The sequence below is a fragment of the Panthera uncia genome, assembly GCF_023721935.1.
Source record: "Panthera uncia isolate 11264 chromosome E2 unlocalized genomic scaffold, Puncia_PCG_1.0 HiC_scaffold_19, whole genome shotgun sequence".
Taxonomy (NCBI): Eukaryota; Metazoa; Chordata; class Mammalia; order Carnivora; family Felidae; genus Panthera; species Panthera uncia.
In genome coordinates, this window is record NW_026057588.1 from 23,448,605 (window position 1) to 23,466,944 (window position 18,340).

General features: G+C 35.7%; 1 protein-coding gene and 2 long non-coding RNA genes across 3 annotated transcripts in view; 2 read left to right on the plus strand and 1 right to left on the minus strand.

Moving 5' to 3' along the window:
* Window positions 1-18,340, minus strand: part of ITFG1 (integrin alpha FG-GAP repeat containing 1) — a 342,666-nt gene that overhangs the window by 56,085 nt on the left and 268,241 nt on the right. Inside the window, exon 14 of the mRNA XM_049620921.1 lies at window positions 7,921-7,999. Coding sequence (XP_049476878.1) covers window positions 7,921-7,999 — 79 coding nt within the window. The remainder of the gene's footprint in view (window positions 1-7,920; window positions 8,000-18,340) is intronic.
* The window catches only part of LOC125915222 (uncharacterized), a 199,208-nt gene that overhangs the window by 32,195 nt on the left and 148,673 nt on the right, over window positions 1-18,340 (plus strand). The gene's annotated exons all lie outside the window — the stretch shown is intronic.
* LOC125915221 (uncharacterized) lies at window positions 14,414-15,785 on the plus strand. Its single transcript, XR_007455608.1, has 2 exons — window positions 14,414-14,635; window positions 15,519-15,785. It is a non-coding gene; the product is annotated as an uncharacterized LOC125915221 (long non-coding RNA).

The window sequence follows — 18,340 nt, forward strand, 5'->3', positions numbered from 1 at the left end:
TACATAGCGGCTGCACCATTTACATTATTGTCATGTCTGTCTGTTGAGACCACTATAAAAAAAAATGCCATAGGCTAGGTAGCTTATAAACAACAGTAATATATTTTGCACTGTTCTGGAGGCTGGGAGGTCAGAGATCAAGAAACTAGCATGATTGTATTCTGGTGAGAGTCTGCTTCCTGGTTCATAGTCAGAGCCTTCTTGCTGTGTCCTCACATGATGGGAAGGGGGAGGCAATTCTCCAGGGCTTCTTTTATAAGGGCATTAATCACTTTCCAAAGGCCCCATCTTCTAATACCCTGGATATTAGGATTTCCACAGGAATTTTGGGGGAATATAAATTTCTGCCTATAGCATATGCCTATAGCACAGGGTTCTATTTCTCTGCATCCTTACCAATGCTTGTTACTTTCTGCTTTTTTGTTTGGTTAGTAGTCATCCTAATCAGTGTGAGGTAGAATCTCATTATGGTTTTGATTTGTATTTATCCAATGATCAGTTTTATTGAACATCTTTTCAAGTATTATTAATCATTGGTATATCTTTTATGGAAAGTTATCTACCCAAGTTTTGTCCATTTTTGAATTGTGTTTGTTTTTGTTGTTGAGCACTGCCACAGATTTAAGATTTTTGTCTGAGGTAATAACTGATTCTAAGTGCTTTCCTATTATATTTCATTTAATAGTTACAAACTGCATAGCAGCCTTTGAAATAACTATCCACTCACAGGGTAGAGTGTGAGAAGAATTAATGCTAGGAGAACCTTAAAGAATATCAATTAGCTTGTGAAACATAGCAGAGATTTAAAAAATTGATTACAAGGTTTGAATCTGTATATTTTTGTTCTTAACATTTAGTTTTTGAATCTGAGAACTAAGCCTGAGTTGGCCAATGTTATGGAATAATTTTTTTCTGTTTTCCATTTTAAGAAGTCTTTAGAACACTAGTGTCTCCTTTCTTAAACTACTTGAGTGTATTAAATGATATCTTCCTAGGTGAGAAAGATAATTTAACTCTTTAAAAAATTTTTTTTAAATGTTTATTTTTGAGAGACAGACAGAGTGTGAGCAGAAGAGGGGTAGAGAGAGGGAGACACAGAATCTGAAGCAGTCTCCAGGCCCTGAGCTGTCAGCACAGAGCCCGATGCAGGGCTTGAACTCACAAACTGTGAGATCATGACCTGAGCCAAAGTCGGACGCTCAACTGACTGAGCCACCCAGGCATCCCAAGATAATTTAACTCTTAATAACAAACACCCATTCCATCTCATCTACTAAATTATTCATATATCACTAAAATAAATTCTAAAATATTTACAGATTAAAGAATAAGTACTTCTTACTACCTACATTAATATAAAGGAATAACAATAGTCACGTAATATTTGGCAGAGTGTACTATTTGGTTCCTAGTGTTTAGCCTATGAATATTGGGTTTTCTAACCTACGAATGTAACTAAACCATTCTTTTTGGTTTTTTACATAGAATGCCTGTTCTATGAATTATTGAAAAACTTTCAAAAGTATTTTTGCTTACATGGAAAAAGTTCAAGGATACCAAAATTAATATAGTAAAAACACATTTAATAAAACAATCTGGTCATACATTTTAATTTAATTATTTTAATTCTTTGGTTAAAATACCTGAATTTACTATAGTCTTAACTGTTGAAAGTGTAATTTCTTTGTCTTAAATGAAGAATGTTAGAAATATTAGAAATTTTAAGGTACATCTATTATCTTCTTCAGAATGTATTAGGAAAATGGAAATCTATGTTCATTAAATCAAGGAAAAAAGAAATGCAAAAGCAGAATACCAGAATCATAACATTTCCTTGTTTTACTGAGAATTTTTCTCCTCTTCCTTATGTACCAATATATGTACTATTATGATACTAGAGTGCTTTTTAAAATTTTTTAAAAAATGTTTATTTATTTTTGAGAAAGAGACAGAGCATGAGCAGGCGAAGGGCAGAGAGAGAGGGAGACACAGAATCTGAAGCAGGCTCCAGGCTCCGAGCTGTCAGCACAGAGCCTGATGCAGGGCTCGAACTCACGAACCAGGAGATCATGACCTGAGCCCAAGTCGGATGCTTAACCAACTGAGCCACCCAGGCGCCTCACTAGAGTGCTTTTTTAATTCTTATGTATTTACATTTTAAAAGCTTTATGCACTATATATAGCTGAAAGGAAATTTTATGCCCAGTATTACAAATCAGAACATCCATGTACAATGCTTTGTACAATGCCTGGTCAGAGTAAGTACTAATCACTGTTGGCTATTATTATTACTGAAGAGTATCCTCAAGTCCTAAGGACATAAAAGATAGTAACAATGTCCCTTAGAAACAACATCAAGCAGTTTGTTAGAATCACTGGTCAATTTGACACATCTCTGAAGGCAAGGGAAATAAAAGCAAAAATGAACTACTGTAACCTCATCAAGATAAAAAGCTTCTGCACAGCAAAGGAAAAGGCAACCAATGGAATGGGAGAAGATATTTGCAAATGACATATTGGATAAAGGGCTCATGTCCAAAATCTATAAAGAACTTACCCAAACTCAACACCCGAAAAACAAATAACCAGTGTAGAAATGGGCAGAAGACATGAATAGACACTTTTCTAAAGAAGACATCCAGATGGCCAACAGACACATGAAAAGATGCTCAACATCACTCATCATCAGGGAAATACAAATCAAAACCACATTGAGATACGACCTCATGGCTAAAATTAACAACTCAGGCAACAACAGATGCTGGCAAGGATGTGGAGAAACGGGAACTGGTGGGAATGCAAACTAGTGCAGCCAGTCTGGAAAGCAGTACAGAGGGTCCTCAAAAAATTAAAAATAGAATATCCAAGGGATACAGGAGTGCGATGCATAGGGGTACATGTACCCCAATGTTTATAGCAGTGCTCTCAACAATAGCAAAATTATGGAAAGAGCCTAAATGTCCATCAACTGATGAATGGATAAAGAAGATGTGGCTTATATACACAATGGAATACTCTTGGCAATGAGAAAGAATGAAATCCTGACATTTGCAACAACATGGATGGAAATGGAGGTATTATGCTAAGTGAAATAAGTCAGAAAAAGACAGATATATGTTTTCACTCATATGTGGAATTGTAGAAACTTAACAGAAGACCATAGGAGAGGGGAAGGGGAAAAATTGCTTCAAACAGAGAGGGAGGCAAACCATAAGGGACTCTTAGATACAGAGAACAACGTGAGGGTTGATGGTGGGGGGTAGAGGGGCAGGGTGAAAACGGGTGATAGGTATTGAGGAGGGCACTTGTTGGGATGAGCACTGGGTGTTGTATGTAAGTGATCAATCATAGGAATCTACGCCTAAAATCAAGAACATACTGTATACACTGTATGTTAGGTAACTTGACAATAAATCATATATATATATATATATATATATATATATATATATATATATAAATTGTGGGAAGATCAAAGCTGAAGCAATACTTGCTCACTGATATGAACTAGCATTAACTTTACTATTTTACATTCACTTTAATGCTGCTGGGAGCTCCTATATAAAGAGCCTTTCAGAATGTTCTTTAAAATAAAACCAAGACTTGGAAAGCACAATAAAATTCAATTTATCCTGATCAAAACACAAAACAAACAAAAAAGCATCACTGGTAAATTGACTCCTCCTGTCACTTAACTACTAAATAAAGTAGGATCAGCAACCTCCTAGAAAGTCAAAGGATGTACCCATTATTTAAATGCTGTTTCTGAAATCACTACAAAACACAAATCATTAAGTACAAAGTCTTAAGCCTAAACCAAAACCAAAACATCATAAAACAACAGTTTATGTTTATTAAATTTAGTCATTTTCACTTTACACAGTTACCATGGTTAAAATAGAAATGAAACAAAGATTATTAGGGATAATTTCCTCTTTTTAGGATACCCTAAGCTTTTTACAAGATGACACTTAAAAATATTGTAGTAGTATTAAGAATGTACAGGTTTTGTAGCATCTTTTCATGTCTGGTAGTCATCTGGATGTCTTCTTTGGAAAAGTGTCATTTCATGTCTGCTGGCCATTTCTTCATTGGATTACTTGTTTTTGAGGTGTTGAGTTTGAGAAGTTCCTTATAGATTTTGGATACTAACCCTTTATCTGATATGTCATTTCTAAATACCTTCTCTCATTCTGTCAGTTGCCTTTTAGCTTTGTTGATTGTTTCCTTTGCTGTGCAGAAGTTTTTATCTTGATGAAGTCCCAATAGTTCATTTTTGCTTTTATTTCCCTTGCCTCTGGAGACATGTCAGGTAAGAAACTGCTGCAGCCAAGGTCAAAAAGGTTGCTGCCTGTTTTCTCCTCTAGGATTTTGGTGGTTTCCTGTCTTACATTTAGGTCTTTCATCCATTTTGAGTTTATTTTTGTGCATGGTGTAAGAAAGCGGTCCAAGTTCATTCTTCTGCATGTCACTGTCCAGTTTTCCCAACACAATTTGCTGAAGAGACTGTCTTTTTTCTACTGGATACTCTTTCCTGCTTTGTTGAAGATTAGTTGGCCATCTATATATGTCCATTACTGGGTTCTCTATTCTGTTCCATTGATCTATGTGTCTGTTTTTGTGCCAGTACCATACTGTCTTTATGATTACAGCTTTGTAATACAGCTTAAAGTCCAGAATTGTGATGCTTCCAGCTTTGGTTTTCTTTTTCAGGATTGCTTTGTCTATTCAGGGTCTTTTCTGGTTTCAAACAGATTTTAGGATTGTTTGTTCTAGTCTGTGAAGAATGCTGGTGTTATTTTGATAGAGATTGTATTGAATATGTAGATTGCTTTGGGTAGTATTGACATTTTAACAATATTTGTTCTTTCAATCCATGAGCATGGAATGTTTTTCCATTTCTTCGTGTGTTCTTCAGTTTCTTTCATAAGCTTTCTATAGTTTTCAGCATACACATCTTTTACCTCTTTGGATAGGTTTATTCCTAGGTCATTTATGTTTTTTGGTGCAATTGTAAACGGGATCGATTCCTTACTTTCTGTTTCTGCTGCTTCATTATTGATGTATAGAAATGCAACCGATTTCTGTACATTGATTTTATAGCCTGTGACTTTGCTGAATTCATGTATCAGTTCTAGCAGTTTTTTGGTGGAGTCTTTCAGGTTTTCCATGTAGAGTATCATGTCATCTGCAAGGAGTGATAGTTTGACTTCTTTTTTCCCAATTTGGATGCCTTTTATTTCTTTTTGTTGTCTGATTGCCGAGGCTAGGACTTCCAGTTCAATATCACTCATCAACAGGGAAATACAAATCAAAACCACACTGAGAAACCACCTCACACCTGTCAGAATGGCTAAAATTAACAACTCAGGAAACAACAGATGTTGGTAAGGATTGAGAGAAAGGGGAACCCTTCTGCACTACTGGGGGGAATGCAAACTGGTGCAGCCATTCTGGAAAACACTATGGAGGTTCCTCAAAAAATTAAAAATAGTACTACCCTATGATCCAGCAACTGTACTACTAGGTATTTATCCAAAGCATACAAAAATGCTGATTTGAAGGGATACATGCATCCCAATGTTTATGGCAGCAGTACCAACAATAGCCTAATTATGAAAAAAGACCAAATGTCCCATCGACTGATGAATGGATAGAGAAGATATGGTATGTGTGTGTGTGTGTGTGTGTGTGTGTATAATGGAATACTACTCAGCAAGCAAAAAGAATGCAATCTTTCCATTTGCAACCACATGGATAGAACTGGAGTGTATTATGCTAAGAGAAGTAAGTCAGGCAGGGAAAGACAAATGTACAATTTCACTCATATGTGGAATCTGAGAAACACAACAGATGAACATAGGGGAAGGGAAGGAAAAATATGTTAACAACAGAGAGGGAGCCAAACCATAAGAGACTGTAAAATACAGAGAACAAACTGAGGGTTCCTGGAGAGGAGGTGGGTGGAAGGATTGATGGGCATTAAGGAGGGCACTTGTTGGGATGAGCACTGGGTGTTATATGTAAGTGATGAATCACTGGGTTCTACTCCTGAAACCAATACTACACTGAATGGTAATTCACTTGACTTTATAAATACATTATAAGAAAGAAAAATAAAAGAATGTGTAGGTTTTGTAGTTAGTGCTGAGTTTAAGTCCAGCTCTACTAGTTAAGAGCTGACTGAAACAGCTAAATTACTTGAGCTCCCGGAGCCTCAGCATCCTCAGGTGTAGACTGAGGGCTGCCATGCAAGGGTGCTGTGAAATTCAATGAGATACCATAAAGTGAGTTTGCAATAGTGGCCAGCATAAAGTAGAGGCTTTATAATAATAAACACAGATCTATTAATTTTAATTCAGTTTTTTCAATAGTTTATACTACTTTATGTTAGATGAAGAAATTGTTTTTGCAACCAGTTATGAACTGTCACTATAATCTATTTTGGTTAAGCTTTCTGTTCAAGTTTTCTGTCTCAAATCTTATTTTAAAGAAATATAAATCCTTGAACTGGTTTTATGTTAGCATTTCAACCAATACTTGGGTGTCCTAGAAAGGGCAAAGCACATAAAGACAAAATTAGGTATAGAACCAGTCTTTAATGAGTCTATAGTCTAATGGGAGATAAGACAGATATAGAACTATTGACACAAGGTAGAGTGTGGTAGGTGTTATAAGAGAGGTACACCATCAAGTTCTACTGACGTTTGGTGGGAAGAGAGTTTATTTCCAGTTTTTGAAGGAGGGTTAGTGAAAGACTGCCTAAGTTATACTTACTTCATTAAATGAAATAAGTACATCTTTTTTTCATGTGCTCTGGAACAGCTTACCTAGCAATTAAATTATCTACATGTTAAAACTCAAACAGAATTAACTGATAAAAGATAAAACCAACTGGTCCCAGGAACTTTTTTGTACAGTTTGATATGTATCTGAACTAAAACATAGATAAGTAATTTGTTCAAATTGTCTATATCCTTATTCAAATCTTCTTGACTAACAATGATGTACTTATTAAAGTATTTGTTTTTAGTCATGTTTGTCAATTTCTCCGTGAATTTTATTAAACAGCTTTTGTTTTATGGAATGTTTCTATGCTGAAGCAGTATTATAATTGAGAGTCTTAAGTGTGTATAATTAGCTAAAAAGGAAACTCATTCTTTTATATTTCATTTATTGTTAAGCCATTATATAAAAAGAGAATGGTCATATACGGATTCTTCCTTTTTTTGGTACATAAAAATGGACGAGTAACAGCAACTCTTTTTATACTTCTTCATGGTTAGGACTCTAGGAATCTCAAAGAAGCCCATTAATATGTTAGGGTTCCTTTTCTTATTTAGGGAATTGAAATTAGAACAGTTGTATTTACTATGATTTGGACCTCCTCTCAGTCAGCTAGCCATCTGTCAAAAACGGACATCCTTTGCTTAGTCTTATTTCTTTTTTGTTTTGATTGCATTTCCCTTTATTATTTATTCAAATATACAACTAGAAGTTTTTATTTATAATCACATATTAAAAAACCTATATATAACATTGTAGCTTCTATTTCACATATGAGAAAACTAGAATTAGTCTAGGTTGTAGACTGGATTCCTAATTTTTACTTCTTCTAAGAATAGCTTTGTTAACTAAGTTACCACTTCACATCTTGGTCAAAATAACTCAGGTAATGTCTCCCAATTTCTCTGTTACTTCAACTGAAAAGTGAGGATAATGATTTGGCTCCAATATGGCTCATAATCGGGATATATGAGGAATGAACGTTAGTATATTTATCATAAGGATCTTTTTGTAATCTGATGGGCACAGTTTCTGGTGTGAAAACATGATGATAATTTTTGTCATCCAGCTTACCTTGCCAATATATTGATTGAAGGTGTTTTTGTGTATTATGGATATTGTATCAAGTCTTACCTGAACCATTTTTCAGATATCCATTTGCATCTACAGTTGTATACATGATATAAGGTCCAGGCTGATTTACTCCAAAGGGCTGCAATAAAAAAGGAATAAATAGTTAAGCCTACAAAAGTAAGTCATTTGAAGTTTCAGACAAATCTCTTACAAATAAATTAAAACAGTTTTACAATAATTATTATATAGAATATATGTTATATATTATGTATATTATATATATATATACATATATATGTATGTATATATGTATGTATGTGTGTGTATATATGTGTATATATACACACACATACATACATATATAGCAGTTAGAGAACATTTCCTTAAGTAGACAACCTGTTAAGTATTCAAAAGAAAACCTCTGTGGGGCGCCTGGGTGGCTCAGTCGGTTAAGCGGCCGACTTTGGCTCAGGTCATGATCTCAGGGTCAATGAGTTCGAGCCCCGCGTCGGGCTCTGTGCTGACAGTTCAGAGACTGGAGCCTGTTTCAGATTCTGTGTCTCCCTCTACCTGACCCTCCCCCATTCATGCTTTGTCTCTCTCTGTCTCAAAAATAAATAAACGTTAAAAAAATTTTTTTTTAAATAAAAAAAAGAAAACCTCTGTTAGTAGAAAATTCTCAACACTTTAAATGATTTCATAGTTGCATTTATATTTTATTGTATATTTCTAACATCTAATATTATTCTTTATTATATTAATGTGAATATTTTAAGCAAAATTTACTACTTTTGGTTCCACCTAGAATAGAGTTACGAGAGTCTTATTATGACATTTCTGTTGAGTATAGAATTCCTTTTCCGTTCTGGGATGGATTGGACATAGTTTACATTTTCCCAAAATAAATATCAAAATGAATAAAATCCATCCATAATAATTATAATAGATTGGAAAATATTAATGAATAGTTCCACCACATTTCTTCTCTTATGCTAGACTTAAGAGAATACATTATTTTCCAGTTTAGGAAAACACAACTGGCAGAGCCTAGTTACAGTCACGATGTTTGGCTCCAATTTGTGTATTTATTGTTCCTTACTTCTGGAACATTGATACAATGATTTTATTCTCTTTATATATCAACACTAATTAAATAGAGTACAAAGAAACCAATGTCTTTAATGGGTATCCTAAGAGGAGATGACAAAATGATTAAGAAATTCTTTGAACACTTCACAGAATTCAAAATTCTACTGTTCTTCCCACTAAAGTAGAGAAAAGTTAACTAAGATATGTAGATGGTCTAATGATGTGCTAGAAAAGATTTTCCTCCAGGATGACAGGCCAGAAATAATGGACTTAATTGATATGACAATTACCTGATTGATATTTTAAGAGTGTTAGAAGTCTATGGACTTTCAATGGTCATGAGAAAACAGGTTGCTCTAAGAATGGAATTATTCATAAGATATAACTGAGTAAAAGATTCATGAGTAATACAACTACTAACAACAAACTTATCAATGAAGTCCTTTTTTTTCTTAAAATATTTTTTTAATATGTATTTATTTTTGAGAGAGAAAGAGTGAGAGCGTGAGCAGGGGAGGGGCAAAGAGAGAGGGAGACACAGAATCTGAAGCAGGCTCTGGGCTCTGAGCCGTCAGCACAGAGCCCGAGGTGGGGCTTGAACCCACAAGCCATGAGATCATGACCTGAGCTGAAGTTGGGTGCTCAACTGACTGAGCCACCCAGGAGCCCCAGTGAAGTCCTTTTCTGGAGGAAAAAAAAAATATTTGTACACTTTGTACAACATATATTACTTCAGTGAAAGAAAGACTAAGACTCTTTTGCAAATGGGCAAGAGAAAGCGTTGTTCTTTAGATATGCACAATTTTAAAGCAACTACAGGTAGTTTTATAGAAGTTACACTATGGAATTATCTTCATGCAATTATTCCTTTTTACTTTATAGTTTTATCATTTATGCAAATGTGTTAAAATATATTTGGTTATGCTTGTTTTAAATTTTTATGTAAATAGAACAATACTGTATGTATCTTTCTGTTTTTTTAAAACTTGCTTTTTAAAATACATTATTTTGAGACGTATTCATGATTAAGCATGTAGCTATATAGTTCATTTTCACTGCTTTGGAATATGCCATTCTATGATTAGGGTATATTTTTCATTCTATTGTTGATTGGCACTTGTTTCCTTTTTTTTGCCATGATAAACATGGCATTCTTATGTATGTCACCTGATGCACAAGCGCTAATAACATTTATCAGGGGTTATGTACCCAGAGCAGAATTGTAAAGTCAGAGGATATGAGTGCATCTTCAAGTGTACTAGGTAGTGCCAGTTTTTTAAAAAAAGTTTTTATTTAAATTCCAGTTAACATACAGTGTGATATTAGTTTCAGGTGTACAATATAGTTATCCAACACTTCCATACAACACCTGTTGTTCATCACAAGTGCACTCCTTAATCCCCATCTCCTATTTTACCCATTGCCCTACCCACTTCCCATCTGGTAACCAGTTTGTTCTCTATCATTAAAAGTCTGATTCTTAGTATGCCTTTCTCATTTCTCCCACCCCCCCTCCCCCGCCCTACCCTTTCTCCTTTGTTTCTTAAATTCCACATCAGTGAAATCATATGGTATTTGTCTTTCTCTGACTTATTTTGCTTACCATAATAACCTCTAGTTCCATCCATGTCATTGCAAATAGCAAGATTTCATTATTTTTTATGACTAATATTCCATTACATAGATAACACATCTACTTTTTATCCTCTCAAATATAGGGTTAGAGTTAGGGCCAGGGTTAGGGTTAGGATTAGGGCCAGGGTAAAGGTATGTGCCTGGCATCCTGCAGTTCAGAGACCTTTCCATAGAGTTAGGTTTAGGGGTTAGGGGCTAAGTGTTAGGTTAGGGGTAAGGTTTGGGTTACGCTATGTGCCTGGCATGCTGCAGTTGAACAACCTCCTCAGAGAATAAAACCCCAAACTTCTGCTGGGGTGAGAATAGACATGGAAGCCATCTACAAAGCTGAGGCAAGGAGAGGATTTGGGGCTCTAAACACTCTTTGAATAGATATTCAATATTTCCTTCTGTTTTTTCCCCTATGTTGGTAGGTAGCAATATTATTATTATTATTACTGTTGTTGTTATTTTAAGTTTTAATTTAAATTCCAGTTAGTTAATGTACAGTGTAATATTAGTTTCAGGTGTACAATATAGTGATTCAACGCTTCCATACAACACCAGGTGCTCATCACAAGTAGTGCCATTTCTTTCTTTCCCTTTCTTTCTTTCTCTCTCTCTCTCTTCTAAAGTGGTAATACAGGTTTACACTCCTACTAGCTGAATGTTGCTTCACATGCTTAGCAACAAACATTGCTAATGTGGTATACACTTCTTAATATGAATTATTTCATCTCTCCTAGGTTTATTTCTTTGGAATAGGGTATGCCCTTTCATAGTTTACTCTTGTCTCATCCCACTGAAGCTTGAAATAATATTTATGAGGCTACATTTATCACTGTGTTACAACCTCAAATTTACTTCATTACCCATGGTCTCATCTATGTGCTGGAATACTGGTATCTTGAATATAAGCAGTGTTTTCAGTGAACTTCCCCAAATGTATTCTAGACTATTTTTTGTACTTCACACTTGAAAAATTTCATACTATTATCCACAGTACCTTATTTTACAGATTTACTTAGGCATGTTTTTCTCTCTTGTTCTATATTCATTTAAAAAATAAGGTCAGCAAGTCACTATTATGAGTCTTAAAGCTGAATTTCACTTCTCACCATGGGTCGGTCACTTTGATATTGAAATCCAGATTCAATTCCTCCATACAATAGTTCTGACTATGGTGGAAGGTCCCTGGGTCCCTGGGATGTCCTAAGGTCCCACTGTAAAAAGGGTGAATAATCAGCAGTGGCACTAAACTATGGTTGTTCATTAGGTATTTCAATTTAGCCAACATTTTCTTGAAAATGACAAGGCAAGTCTGTCATTTGTAGGAAAATGACTGGCAGTATTCGTGGCTAATGATAAAATTTGAGCTTCTCAATGAAAATTGGAATTTTATTTATTTTTTAAATTTTAGAGAGCGAGCGTAAGTAAGGGAGGGGGCAGGGGTGGGGGGGAAGAGGGGGAAGAGAGAGAGAGAGAGAGGGAGAGAGAGAGAAATATCTTAAGCAGTTTCCATGCTTAGCATGGAGCCTGATGCGAGGCTCAATTCCACAACCCGGGATCATGACCTGAGCTGAAATCAAGAGATGGACACTCAATGGACTGAGCGAGCCACCTAGGTGCCCTGAAAATTGGAATTTTAGAAGACTTGTATCCACCACTGTGAGCCTGAAATATTAAAAACTTAACAACTTTTCCGATGCGATCAGTGGTGATATAACAAGTGTGATTTTATTTTATTTATTTATTTAATTAAATTTTTTAGTAGGCTTCAGGTCCAGTGTGAAGCTCAATGCTGGGCTTAAACTCATGACCCTGAGATCAAGACTTGAGCTGAGATCAAGAGTTGGACACTTAACTGACTTAGCCTCCCAGGCACCCCTAACAAGTGTGATTTTAAAATATTATATAATGAAATATGTTAATATTGGGAAGATCTGCATAACTTGGTAAACCAGTATTTTCCAAATGACCAATGCATGATGTTATTAAATCATTCATGGATAAAAGAAGATTCAAAGTACAAGACAGACCAATGGATTTTAAAATAATAGAGGAGAATCACTTCTAGAATGGTATAGTAAGGACCTCAAAAATCTCCTTCATAAAAGCAATGAGAACACTGGTAAAAAAAAAATTGTCAAATCCTTTCAGGACTCTGGAAATCAAAGTTTTGCAAGCATCTGAAAAGAAAAGAACTTCAAGAAAAGAACTGAATATTGTTAAGAATAGTGCACTTTGCTGCATTTTAATTTGTCCTATTCCTATAACCCTTTCCCTAGCTCTGAAGTAGGCTTTGAAATCAGCAGCTCTGCAACTACATTAGCGTGAAAATGAAAGCATAGCAGCTAATAGAGGGGCAGAACAGGTTGGGAGCTCCCAAAGCCTCATCCACAGAGAAATGTCACTATTTGCTGTGTCTGGCAGTTTTCACCAAAGCTCTATTCTAACTATCTTTATTTGGAAAGACTGAGAACTTGCTCTGGGTGGATAGCCCTATCACACTGGAACATTTATTAAAAACGATCATTAGCAATTGCTTATTTGATATCAGTTTGGGCTAATGAGAGGTTGACCAAATCTTAAAAAGCAAAATGTGAACAAGATGTTCAAAGACGGGCTTTGAAAAGCTCTGACATATTTCTGGAGACTAGCAGTCCACACACATGTAACACTGTTTCCAGACAAAAGACCACAAAGGCCCTAATCTCTCATCTAATATCTCATTTAAGGAAATGTCTATCCAATTATATCTGACTCTTAGGCTGAGTAGGGACTTCAGTGGCTACACACAATAGAGACTTTAAAGTATTAGCCCAGGAAAATCACTGAAAAAACAGGAGCAACAACAACAAACACCAAAAACAACAAACCCAGGGGAGAGATCTCCATTATATAAAATGTCTGGTTTTTAACAGAAAATTATGACACAAATAGGAGAGTTTGGTTCATACATAGAGGGAAGAAAAGCAGTCAGTAGAAATTGCCCCCAAGGCAGCCTAGATGTTTGACTTACTAGGCAGAGATTTTATTTTTATTTTTTTATTATTTTTTAAAATTTAGGGGCGCCTGGGTGGCTCAGTCGGCTAAGCGTCCGACTTCGGCTCAGGTCATGATCTTGCGGTCCGTGAGTTCGAGCCCCGTGTCGGGCTGTGTGCTGACTGCTCAGAGCCTGGAGCCTGTTTCAGATTCTGTGTCTCCCTCTCTCTCTGACCCTCCCCCATTCATGCTCAGTCTCTCTCTGTCTCAAAAATAAAAATAAACGTTAAAAGTTTATTTAAAAAAAATTTAAATCCAAGTTTCTTAACATATAGTGTAATAATTATTTCAGGAATAGACTTTAGTGATTCATCACTTACATATAACACCCAGTGCTCAACCCAACAAGTGCCCTTTGTAATGCTCATCGCCCATGTTAGCCCATCCTCCTACCCAACACCCCACCATCAACCCTCAGTTTGTTCTCTGTATTTATGAGTCTCTTATGGTTTGTCTCCTTCTCTGTTTTTTTTTTTTTTAATTTTTATTACTTTTGCTTTCCTTCACTATGTTCATCTGTTTTGTTTCTTAAATTCCACAGATGAGTGAAATCATGTATTTGTCTTTCTCTGACTTATTTTGCTTAGCGTAATACACTCTAGTTCCCTCCACATTGTTGCAAATAGCAAGATTTCATTTTTTTTATCGTCACGTAATATTCCATTATGTGTGTGTGTGTGTGTGTGTGTGTGTGTGGGTATACACACACACACCTTCTTTATCCATTCATCTGTCGATGGACATTTGGGCTCTTTCCATACTTTGGCCATTGTTGATACTGCTGCTATAAACATTGACGTGCATGAATCCCTTCGAATCAGCACTCCTGTATACCTAGTAGTGCAACTGCTGGGTCATAGGGTAGTTCTATTTTTAATTTTTTCAGGAACATCCATGTCTTCCAGAATGACTGCACCAGTTTGCATTCCCACCAGCAGTGCAAAGGAGATCCTCTTTGTCCGCATCCTTGCCAACATCTGTTGTTGCCTGAGTTGTTAATTTTAGCCATTCTAACAGGTGTGAGGAGGTATGTCATTGTGGTTCATTGTGGTTTTTTTTGGGAGAGGGGGCAAATAAGGTTTATTTGAGTTAGCTTGAATGTGGGGAAATATAGTATAAAAAACACGTCTTTATTTTTTACTTTATTTTTATTTTTTTAAAAATATAATTTATTGTTAAGTTAGCTAACACACAGTATGATACAGTGTGCCCTTGGCTTTGGAAGTAGATTCCCATGATTCATCACTTACATATAACACCCAGTGCTCATCTCAACAAGTGCCATCCTCAACGCCCATCACCCATTTTCCCCTCTCCCCTGTCCCCATTAACCCTCAATTTGTTCTCCGTATTTAAGAGTCTCTTATGGTTGCCTCCCTCTCTTTTGAAACTATTTTTTCCCCTTCCTTTCCCCCCATGGTCTTCTGTTAAGTTTCTTAAATTCCACATATGAGTGAAAACATATGATGTCTCTTTCTCTGACTTATTTCACTTAGCAAGTAATTAATTAAAAAACCATGTTGTTGGCACATAATGCATGAAGATGTAATTTGTATGACAACAAAAGAACAAAAGAGGGGGGAGTAAACTGAGGTATACTGGAGCAAAGTTTTTTTTATGCTATTGAAATTAAGTTGGCATTAATATGAATTAAATAGATTGTTTCTAAGATGGAAACTAATTCTGAGAGAAACTACTAAGAAAATAAGTTAAAAAAATAGAGTATAAGAAACAAGGGATTTAAAATCCCATCTAGATGGTAACCCAATTAGAGCTGGAGTGGCCATACAACACTTTAAGACAAAATACACTTTAAGAGGAAATTTGTTACTAGAGACAAAAAGGACATTTTATAATGATAAAAGGAGATATAATTATACATTTTTTAAATGTTCATTTATTTTTGACAGAGAGAGAGACAGAGCATGAGCAGGAGGGGCAGAGAGAGAGGGAGACACAGAATCTGAAGCAGGCTCCAGGCTCTGAGCTGTCAGCACAGAGCCTGACATGGGGCTCGAACTCACAGACCATGAGATCATGACCTGAGCCGAAGATGGATACTCAACCGACTGAGCCAGCCAGGCACCCCAAAAGGAGACATAATTATAAATGTACCTAACAACAGAGTTCCAAAATACATAAAGAATTGATGGGAGAAATAAATAATTCAACAATAATGGCTGGATACTATTATAATTATCAAAAAACCAGTTTTATTAATGTATAGTACAATGAGGCAGAAGATCAACAAGGAAATAGATGACTTAATACTATAAATCATTTAGATGTAGCAGATGTGGAAAGAACACTGCACTCACCTCCAGCAGAATGCATATTCTTATCAAGCACACATAGAACATTCTCCAGGGGGAACCAAGTAGTAGACCATAAAACAAGCCTCAATAAATGTAAATTCACAAATGTATGGAAAATTATTCAACCGACTTGTAAATAACCAGTGGGTAACGTAACAGAGCAAGAAAAATTCATTGATATGGCTTAAAATTCCTCACTACAAGCAACCTGTCAATAACTGCCACTTGTTCAGCCTCAGTATAGTATTAATCTGAACAGGAAATCAAACTTCCCCATTTTCTACTATACATGTGTGAGAAGTAAAATTTTTTTCATGTATTTCAACGAAAACAACAAAAAACTGAATGCAAAAAGAGATAGAAGAATCTTCTGTCTTCTATTATGCCAGACATTAAAGAGATTTAAAAAAAAATGTAAAGCAATGCCACTCCACTAATTTTTTAATTTGGAAGGTATAGTTAATTTTTTCATAAAATGTAGGTTATGTTAACATACAATGGGTTTATTGTTATTTTTAAATGAATTAATAGAAATATTAGCAATTATTTGTTTTTGTTTTTTTAAAAAATTTTTTTTTAACGTTTATTTATTTTTGAGACAGAGAGAGACAGAGCATGAACGGGGGAGGGTCAGAGAGAGGGAGACACAGAATCTGAAACAGGCTCCAGGCTCTGAGCTGTCAGCACAGAGCCCGACGCGGGGCTCGAACTCACGGACTGCGAGATCATGACCTGAGCCGAAGTCGGCCGCCCAACCGACTGAGCCACCCAGGCGCCCCAGCAATTATTTGTTTTTAATTTCAAATAGAGTAGTAGTGATAGACATAACTCAAAGAAAACTCTTTGGGGTCCTTAGACCAAGAAGTTTTAAAACCACTGTGTACATAATGAGTAATAAATCCTGCTTTGCCTTCCCCATTTGAAATGATGACTGATACCTCTGCCTATAAATCTTTTTGGTCTCTTACTCTATATGTCATAGCATTACACATGTTTCAGAGTTGTTTTTTTTTCTTCCCCAAGATAGTGCCACTTGGCATTTGTATGAATACTCAGTACAGAATATACTAAAAAATGATCATGCTTACACTGAGTGCCAAGATACTTGGAATAATTTTTACCCTGTGTCTCTTCTAATACAGTAGAAGTGCTAGGAGTATTGCTGTATCTTTAGTATCTTTTACATATCTTTATTAAGAATTTCTGAAATAATTCCTCTAGTTCATGTAAGTATTGATGCACACATCTTAAATTCCTTTAGGTAAAACCTGAAAAAGTAATATGCCAGGAGCCCAAACTATGGGAATGTCAATCAGGAATGATGGTAACACATCTGTGAGTTTCACATTAATTTCTTCTTCACACCTCCTCTGAAATGGATTTTTGTTCTGTTATGGACTGAATGTTTGTCTCCACCCCAAATTTATATGTTGAAGCCACAACTCCTAATGTGCTGATATCTGGAAGGTAATTAGGGTTAGAGAGGTTATGAGAGTGGAACCCTCGAGACACCACAGAGCTTGCTCTCTCTCTCTCCATGTGCTCAAACCTAGAAAGGCCATATGAACACAAAGCAAGAAGGTGACCCTTGGCAAGCCAGGAAGAGAGCCTCCATCAAAACGTGACCATACTGGTACCCTGATCTTACACTTCCAGGTTCCATAACTGTGAGAACATAAATTTCTATTGTATTTTGTAATGGTAGTTAGAGCTGATTAATACAATAATTTTAGGCCTGTGAGTTATTCCATATATTTCATATATTGAGAGTATTTTAGGTATTAGCTTTTCAAATCCTGAGAATAACAATGTAGTTTTTAGAGTCAGACAATATGGATTCAAATTTCTCCTCTTTAATTTATTTTCTGTGTGATCTTCGGCAGGTTACTTAACTCCTCCCTGTTTCAGTTCCCTCATCTTAAATTAAGGATAATCACAGTACCTCTCTCATAGGATTATAGTGAAGACTGAGCAAATATGTGTAAAATAATTAGAACAGTGCCTGGCACACAGTAAGTATTCAATATGTACACATTATTGTTTTTTAATTTTGGTAATGAAATCTCCTTTTCAATTATGTTGAACTATTAAGTGAGCAAAATTATTTTGATTATAACCAGAAACATTTATCAAGTTCACCTTCTTGTTTTTTTTTATTGTAGGATTTTAAAACTACATGAATAATTTCTTTGCAAGAATTTATCTTTGGAATAAAATTCCACTTCCAAGTATACATAATTGCTGTGTAAGACAAAGATGGCCTATAGTAAATCCCTTTCCCCAATGTCCAGGGCTGTGGACTGGACTTTCAAACTTTAGAAAGCACTGAACACCTGGAGTGACTGTTAAAATACAGATGGATTGAGTGCATCCCCAGATGTTCTTATTCCACATGTCTGGGTGAGCCCTTGGGAATG